Source organism: Pyrus communis, chromosome 16 (assembly GCF_963583255.1).
Source record: "Pyrus communis chromosome 16, drPyrComm1.1, whole genome shotgun sequence".
In the NCBI taxonomy this organism is placed as follows: domain Eukaryota; kingdom Viridiplantae; phylum Streptophyta; class Magnoliopsida; order Rosales; family Rosaceae; genus Pyrus; species Pyrus communis.
In genome coordinates, this window is record NC_084818.1 from 8,651,093 (window position 1) to 8,660,221 (window position 9,129).

Sequence of the window (9,129 nt, forward strand, 5' to 3'; positions counted from 1 at the left end):
TGAGTTCGATAGTCTGTTGTTATGGTAAGAGAACCAAAACAAATATAAGCAAAAAACAAAAACTAAAAAGCTAAAAAGAAAAAATTGAAAAGAGGGGTTCGTTGCGAACCTAGCGATTCTTTCTCGAAACTGTTGCTAACATTCTAGCGACAGTTTTGGTGGACGATCGGCAGCTAAGTACTGATCGTACCCTTTTCTGTTTCGTTTATTTATTTGGAATCGTTGATTACAAGTGTTTAAATATGTACGATAATTGATTTTGGTTGAAAAAATATATTTTGAAGAATATGAGTTCGATAGTTTATTGTTATGGTAAAAGAACTGAAACAAACATAAGCAAAAAACAAAAACTAAAAAGCTACAAAGAAAAAATCGGAAAGAGGGGTTCGGTACGAGGCTAGCGATTTATTCTTGACGCCGTTGCTAACACACTAACGACAGCTCTGGTGGACAATCAGTGGTTAGGTACTGATCGTATCCCTTTCTGTTTCATTTATTTATTTGGAATCGTTGATTACAAGTGTTTAAATATGTACAATGATAGATTTTGTATGAAAAAATATGTTTTGAAGAATATGAGTTCGATAGTCTGTTGTTATGGTAAGAGAACTAAAACAAACATAAGCAAAAAACAAAAACTAAAAAGCTAAAAAGAAAAAATTGAAAAGAGGGGTTCGGTACGAACCTAGCGGTTCTTTCTCGAAACTGTTGCTAACATTCTAGGGACAGTTTTGGTGGACAATCGGCAGCTAAGTACTGATCATACCCTTTTCTGTTTCATTTATTTATTTGGAATCGTTGATTACAAGTGTTTAAATATGTACGATGATAGATTTTGTATGAAAAAATATATTTTGAAGAATATGAGTTCCATAGTCTGTTGTTATGGTAAGAGAACCAAAACAAATATAAGCAAAAAACAAAAATAAAAAGCTAAAAAGAAAAAATTGAAAAGTGGGGTTCGGTGCGAACCTAGCGATTCTTTCTCGAAATTGTTGCTAACATTCTAGCGACAGTTTTGGTGGACAATCGGCAGCTAAGTACTGATCGTACCCTTTTCTGTTTCGTTTATTTATTTGGAATCGTTGATTACAAGTGTTTAAATATGTACGATAATTGATTTTGGTTGAAAAAATATATTTTGAAGAATATGAGTTCGATAGTTTATTGTTATGGTAAAAGAACTAAAACAAACATAAGCAAAAAACAAAAACCAAAAAGCTACAAAGAAAAAATCGAAAAGAAGGGTTCGGTACGAGGCTAGCGATTTATTCTTGACGCCGTTGCTAACACACTAGCGACAGTTCTGGTTGACAATCGGTAGTTAGGTACTGATCGTATCCCTTTCTGTTTCATTTATTTATTTGGAATCGTTGATTACAAGTGTTTAAATATGTACGATGATAGATTTTGTATGAAAAAATATATTTTGAAGAATATGAGTTCGATAGTCTGTTGTTATGGTAAGAGAACCAAAACAAATATAAGCAAAAAACAAAAACTAAAAAGCTAAAAAGAAAAAATTGAAAAGAAGGGTTCGGTACGAACCTAGCGATTCTTTCTCGAAACTGTTGCTAACATTCTAGCGACAGTTTTGGTGGACAATCGGCAGCTAAGTACTGATCGCACCCTTTTCTGTTTCATTTATTTATTTGGGATCGTTGATTACAAGTGTTTAAATATGTACGATAATAGATTTTGCATGAAAAAATATATTTTGAAGAATATGAGTTCGGTAGTTTGTTGTTATGGTAAGAGAACTAAAACAAACATAAGCAAAAAACAAAAACCAAAAAGCGAAAAAGAGGGGTTCGGTACGAAGCGAGTGATTCGTTCCCGTAACTGTTGCTAACATTCTAGCGATAGTTCTGGTGGACAATCGGTAGCTAAGTACTGATCGTACCCTTTTCTGTTTCATTTATTTATTTGGAATCGTTGATTACAAGTGTTTAAATATGTACGATAATTGTTTTTGCATGAAATAATATATTTTGAAGAATATGAGTTCGATAGTTTATTGTTATGGTAAAAGAACTAAAACAAACATAAGCAAACAACAAAAACTAAAAAGCTAAAAAGAAAAAATCGAAAAGAGGGGTTCGGTACGAAGCTAGCGATTCATTCTTGAAACTGTTGCAAACACGCTAGCGACAGTTCTGGTGGACAATCGGTAGTTAGGTACTGATCGTATCCTTTTCTGTTTCATTTATTTAGTTGGAATCGTTGATTACAAGTGTTTAAATATGTACGATGATATATTTTTTATGAAAAAATATATTTTGAAGAATATGAGTTCAATAGTCTGTTGTTATGGTAAGAGAACTAAAACAAATATAAGCAAAAAGCAAAAACTAAAAACTAAAAAGCTAAAAAGAAAAAATTGAAAAGAGGGGTTCGGTACGAACCTAGCGATTCTTTCTTGAAACTGTTGCTAACATTCTAGCTACAGTTTTGGTGGACAATCGGCAGCTAAGTACTGATCGTACCCTTTTCTGTTTCATTTATAGATTTGGAATCGTTGATTACAAGTGTTTAAATCTGTACGATAATAGATTTTGCATGAAAAAATATATTTTGAAGAATATGAGTTCGATAGTTTGTTGTTATGGTAAGAGAACTAAAACAAACATAAGCAAAAAACAAAAACTAAAAAGCGAAAAAGAGAGATTCGGTACGAAGCGAGTGATTCGTTCCCGTAACTGCCCTTATACTTTCACATAGTGGCTAGTTTGAGTCTGCATATGATCATAATTTGATGCAACGAAAGGCCTCTGAGTGCACTGCTGCTCTATACTGTCACACACATATCAGATGGATTCTGGAATATTACTAACCATATATATATATACATACATACATATATACATACATACATATATATACATACATACATATATATATATGTATGTATGTATATATGTATGTATGTATATATGTATGTATGTATATATATGTATGTATGTATATATATGTATGTATATATATATGTATATATATATGTATGTATGTATATGTATGTATGTATGTATGTATGTATGTATGTATATATATATATGTATGTGTGTGTGTGTGTGTATATGTATATATGTATGTGTGTGTGTGTGTATATATATATATATGTATGTGTGTGTGTGTGTCTATATATGTATATGTATGTATGTATATGTATATTACCATTTCAGGCATGCGTTTGGCACGTCAGCAGCATTGTTTTATGAGTTAAATAACAAAATAAATGGGCAGTCCATCCACCTAGCCAGCAATAACCATTAGCTTTCTTCGACCAAAAAAAGAAACCATTAGCTTTATATATATATATATATATATATATATATATATTGGTTTATATTTTTTTTTTTCTAAGATATGACATATTGTTCTTTTTTTTTTTTTTTTTTTTTTTGTAAAAATGTGACATATTGTTCTTCAAAACAATGCAATAGTATAATATTGCATTCTTCACGTGGAAGTATTAGATACTACTTCGAAGAAATGGTAGCTAGTGTATTCATATCAGCCACCAGTGCTTTTCGGAAAGATGCTCATTGATGCAGTATTGTTTCGTCCACATTAATGTCCCATAAATTATTCAAAAGAAAAGAAAAAGGTACAGTGGCAAGAACCAAGAGAATGGTCAATGCTTTTGCTTTTTATACGTAAAAAGCTATACTTTTTTTAATGATAAGGTTACATCAGAAAATCGTATTAACGTAGAGAAAATATTGTCGTGGATAATTTTGTTAATATGGATTTGTCTTCTTCAATTTTAACATGACATAATTCTTGTCTACCGACGGCTCATATTACTTTGTTTTTATTTGTATCATTCTTGTTTTTGTTTTAAGAAATGTAAGGTTTATGTCTCCATTCTTTTTCGTGTGTTCTTTTTTATTGTCTTTGTTTTATGAGGGGTAAAATTTATGTTATCATAATTAGGTGTAACTTGTTTTTTCGTTATCATAAAAATTTTCTCGTACTGTCGAGGTTCCCAAAAATAAAAATTTGTAATATAATCATAATAAAGCATCAATCTGTTTGATTCTTATGGATTATTGAAAGGCTTTCAAATCAAGTGAATTTTTTTGTAAATGATCTTCTTAGATGAAAAAGATAATGAACGGTTTTGATTGTAATATTTATATTACAAAATAATGTCACAAAGTTAAAAGGTGTTCAAGAACAATACTCTTATTTATAAAAGAAATATAAATAAAATGAAATGTGGAATTGATATTTATCTGAGGTCATAGATAGTGATGCACTAATAGGGGAAGAAGCTTTTAATTGATTCTTTGCTTAACTTTTATGACAAAGTTGTGGAAAAAAATTGCATGTTGATTGCATCAACCTGTGGAAATGATGCCAAGAATTTTAACCATTCATAGCCACCCCATTATGTGGGAAGGAAGCTGGTTGGTTCACCTATAAATATATATAAGCACAGAACGAGTCTAATAACTTACTGCATTATGCTTTGAAACAAAATACTTCTATATAATTACGATGAATTGCTGGGGAAAATGGAAGTCTATTTTTGTCATGCTGGTCATTAACCTTGCATTTGCTATAGTAAATATTCTGCTTAAGAATACTATTGATGGTGGATTAGGCGGGTTGATTATTGTTACTTATCAACAGTCAAGTTCTACTGTTTTCTTGACACCAATTGCTTTCTTTGGTAAAACATATGTGGAACCGAGATTTCAAATTACAACATCACTAGAATACAAACCATAGTTGAACATAATAAAATAAACAAGAAATAAAGACACCGAAAATTTACAAGTTTCGGCAAAATCCTGCCTACGTCCCCAGAGAGATATTGCTCTTTACTAAGAGAATAGTAACAAGTACATGATACACTTGAGTTAAATGAACATAAATCAAACGAAACCCTCGTACACCATCTCACAGTATTTCACAAGAGCTCACCCAACCCCAAGATGCCACTCTTTTCTCTGTGATTTTCTCTCCTCTGTGTTCCCCTTCGGATGCTTACCAAATGCACAAATATTTGCATCTAGTTAAATGCATGCAACAGGAACCCATTAAACTGACACCAACAACTAAGACCAATTGGTCTTTAGTTCACACGCCAAATTCAAACTCTTTGCTGTACGTAGTCTATAGCGTGCAATCCTTGAACGAAGACTTCCACGCCAAAACCGAAAACAAACACATGGTCTTCAATTGTTGTTGTCAACACATGACCCACAATTAATCACAACAATTAAGTCTATACAAATGAATTTGTTTTGGCATAAAAACTCTGTTTCAGCTTTCACCGTCCTGTTCGGGATAAAATCTACGAAATGCACACTATTAGTTTTGTATCAAGTTCTAGTTTCAACTGCGGAAGTAATAAACTACAAGGCAAAGGAACATAAAAAAGACCGAATGGGTTTGCTCTAGAACAAAATACCCTTATGGGTTTCCCCTATCCTTTGAATCTAATCCTGATGCTCTGATATTTCATAGATAAAAAAGACCTTGCAGGAGTCAAGACCAAATGGATTTGCTCTAGAACATACAAGTTTTCCTTTTAAAAATGAAATCGATAAGATACAAATTACGAAATCTTGACATGCGAATCTGATACTCGTTCTAGATTCTGATAATATATACTACAAGAAGTACGAGCTTGAATTCACCCTATGCCAAATGCATCTAAGTATAACTCAACGGTACGAAATAGTAAATGGACTGAAGTCTGTCAGAGAAGTTATCAACTATACTGTTTTTATTGATCAAGCAAATCTGAGAACTTCAACTTCCACATAAGGAAACAAGATTTTACGTACATTCTAATATTTAACAGTATGCTTATTCTAATCCAATATTTTATCTGCTCGAAGTTTGTTTCTGATCCGACACATCTCAGCCATAGCATCAGTGATGTCCGACCTTTCCCCAGGCATGTCTACAGAGCATGCAACACCAACTCCTAAGATTGAAATCAAGCTCTCTTCAAATTTCATGCGAATCCTTGTGCTAGCCTCAGTTACATGCTGGTTTGCACTCATCTCCCCTTCCCCTTTTTCTTGAATAAGAACCGGATCCACAATATCTAACACCTGCTCAGGCAGAGCTGCCTTGACATAGTTGTGAAGATTTGAAGATCCTTGAAACATGCCACCGGTTGGCCTTCTTCCCGTAAACATTTCTAGCCGGAGGATGCCGTAACTATACACGTCACCTTGTCGCCACACTTCATGCCCCATGCCATACTCTACATTTGTACAAATGTTTTTATTTTAATACGTAAAAAAAAATCTAAATTATAAATGAATACTGAAAAAGTGAAAAGAAAGTGAATACATTTTTTACCTGGAGGAGTATAACCGATTGTTCCTTTAACTCCGATGGAGCTTGACTGATTACCAAAACCATCTTCAAGAGTTCTTGGAAGGAATCTCGCCAACCCAAAGTCACCCACATGTCCAATCATATCATTGTCGAGAAGAACATTGCTGGGTTTGAGGTCACAATGAACAATTGGCATGTGACAGTGATGATGGAGATAATCCAATGCCATTGCAACATCTATCGCAATGTTCAACCTCTGCGAAAAAGTTAAGCTCCTTGGCCTCTGATTCGTATCGATACTTGTCTGAGCTGGATGCAACCATTCCTCTAAGCTCCCATTCACCATGAACTCGTAAACTAAGGCCTTGAAATCAGAACCACGATAGTCGAATCCGGAGCATGCAGAAAGTACCTTTACAAGGTTACGGTGTCTAATATTTTTCAAAGCCTCACACTCAGCAATGAAACTTTTGGAAGCTCCGTGTCGAGCGAGGTTCAGTACCTTGATAGCAATTGTTGTTTCAACTTGATCAAGTAATCCTTTATAAACTGACCCAAAACTTCCCATACCAATCAAATTGGCAGAAGAGAATCCATCAGTAGCTTTAAGGAGACTGTGGTAAGACACCATAGGAAATTTTTCAGAATCACTCGAAGGATCCTCCTTTTTTTTACTCCGGAAGCAACAAAGGTACAAAACGGCAAATGAAAAAAACGCTCCAGAAAGGAGAGAGATTACCAATTTCAAGGTTAGGCTCAACCCCCTTTTGTTGGAATGTCGAAAATCGCATTTTGGCAATTGGAACTGTGGTATGCCTCCGCAGAGTTTCGTATTCCCTTGGACTGATGTGGCAGTTGCATTCCGAAAAACTCCTTCCATTGGTACCATGCCCTCTAAATTGTTATAAGACAGATTCAAGGATTGCAGAAATGTAAAATTCTCCAAGAATTTCGGAATTGTCCCTGACAAGTTGTTGCGAGCGAGAGATAAGGTTTCAATACCTCTTAGTGAGCTCAAATCTAATGGAATTGTCCCTTGGAAGAAGTTTTCTTGCAAGTCAAGATACTGTATGACTATACAACTTCCAAGACTCGGAGGAATTTCACCAGACAACAGGTTTCCAGAAACATCAAAATGCTCTAGATTTATCAATTGTCCGACTTCCATGGGAAGAAAGCCAGTCAAATGATTTCGAGATAAATCCAAATGAACATATGAAGAAGGCAGACGAACTAATTCTGGGGATATGATACCAGTGAAATTGTTACCACCAAGTGTTAAGTTCATCAAATAGGGGCACTCGGCTAAAGTTGAAGGGATGGTGCCCTGAAGGTTGTTATCCTCGAGATGCAGATCAGTTAATCGGCTTAAATTTCCAAAAGATGATGGAACGTTCCCAGTGAGAGAGTTGGTTTCCATATATACTACATATAATTTGGAAAGCCTTCCTATTTCAGGGGGGATGAGACCTGAAAACTGGTTGCCAGACAGCGCTATTTTTTCCAGGTTATGCAAATTTTCCATCCCTTTTGGGATACTACCAAATATACTATTATCGGGTACAAAGAAAGATACAAGTGAAGAAGACAGGTTGGCTAAGCACTGAGGCAGCGTACCCCCAACGTTGTTTGCAGTAATTGTCAAGTATTGTAAACCGGTGGCATTAGTCAGATCGCAAAGAAAGCTCAAATCATCACCAATTCCCCCACTTCCAAGATGGTTTGAATAAATAATAAACCGCCAAAGATTGTGTAAATTTTTCAAAGAGGGGACTTCTCCATGCAGTTGGTTTCCGCCCACTTGTAGCGTAACCAGATTTGAGGCATTAGATATTGAAACAGGTATAGTTCCACTAAACTGGTTACGCTCGATGGCAAAAATTCGGAGTCTTGGACAGGAATTGCCCAAGTTTGAAGGAAAAGTGCCTTGGAGGTTGTAATTATATCCCACAGCAAAAAGTTCAAGAGAAGAGACATTGAAAATTGAGGGAGGGATCGTACCAGACAAGTTATTTGAATCCAATGCAAGAAAATAAAAATTGGTCAGTCGACCAAAGATATCTGGAATTATGCCATCTAAATTATTAAAACTTGCACTAAACGATTCAAGAGATGATATGTTGCTAAAAGAGTAAGGGATGATTCCTGTAAGATGGTTAAGATGACTCTTGAAATGTTCTAGCTTTGACAAGGTGCCAAGCTCCTTAGGGATACTACCTTCTAACAAATTGCCGCCAATATATATGGTGTTGAGTTCAGAGCAACCTGATAAATTAGCGGGAATTTCCCCACTCAGCGAATTATTCAGCAATGCCAAAAATTGCAGCCTACGCAGACGACCAATTTCTGGAGGAATTTCATGGCTGAAGCTGTTGTTTGAGAGATTAAACACTCTGAGGAAACTCAAATTTCCAACATGTGGCGATATGGAGCCTCCAAGCTTCAAAGACCTCAGCATCAACGTTGTGACCCTCGTGTGACGGTGACCGCAGGTAACACCGTGCCATTGGCAAAAGTGGATGGTTTCGTTCCACGAACTCATGACTCCAAAAGGGTCCATAGTTATCCTAGCCTTGAATTCAAGCAAGGCCAGTTTATCTGTCTCGTTTGATCCGGCGAAGGCCAAACTAAGACATGAGTTAAGAACAAAGGCATGCATGCACAGATATGAGAAGAAGAGAAGTGGTGAAATGATCTTGTAATTCCCCATGGTATCAGTTTTGTGTGAAACCTTGTTTTGGGTGAGCTGCGGTTGTCTAGCAGCTTGAGCAGAACCCAATTTATAAGAATTCTTGTGACATAAATATAGGGAGGTGATTCACC

General features: G+C 35.3%; 1 protein-coding gene across 1 annotated transcript; it reads right to left on the bottom strand.

Annotated features, from left to right (window-relative positions):
• Nucleotides 1–5,658: 5,658 nt before the first annotated feature.
• On the bottom strand, nt 5,659–9,035 carry LOC137720639 (probable LRR receptor-like serine/threonine-protein kinase At3g47570). Its single transcript, XM_068459729.1, has 2 exons — nt 6,328–9,035; nt 5,659–6,229 (listed from the first exon to the last, which is right to left on the bottom strand). The coding sequence occupies exons 1-2, from the start codon at nt 9,014–9,016 to the stop codon at nt 5,829–5,831; spliced, it is 3,090 nt and encodes a 1,029-aa protein (XP_068315830.1). The 5' UTR covers nt 9,017–9,035; the 3' UTR covers nt 5,659–5,828.
• Nucleotides 9,036–9,129: the final 94 nt, after the last annotated feature.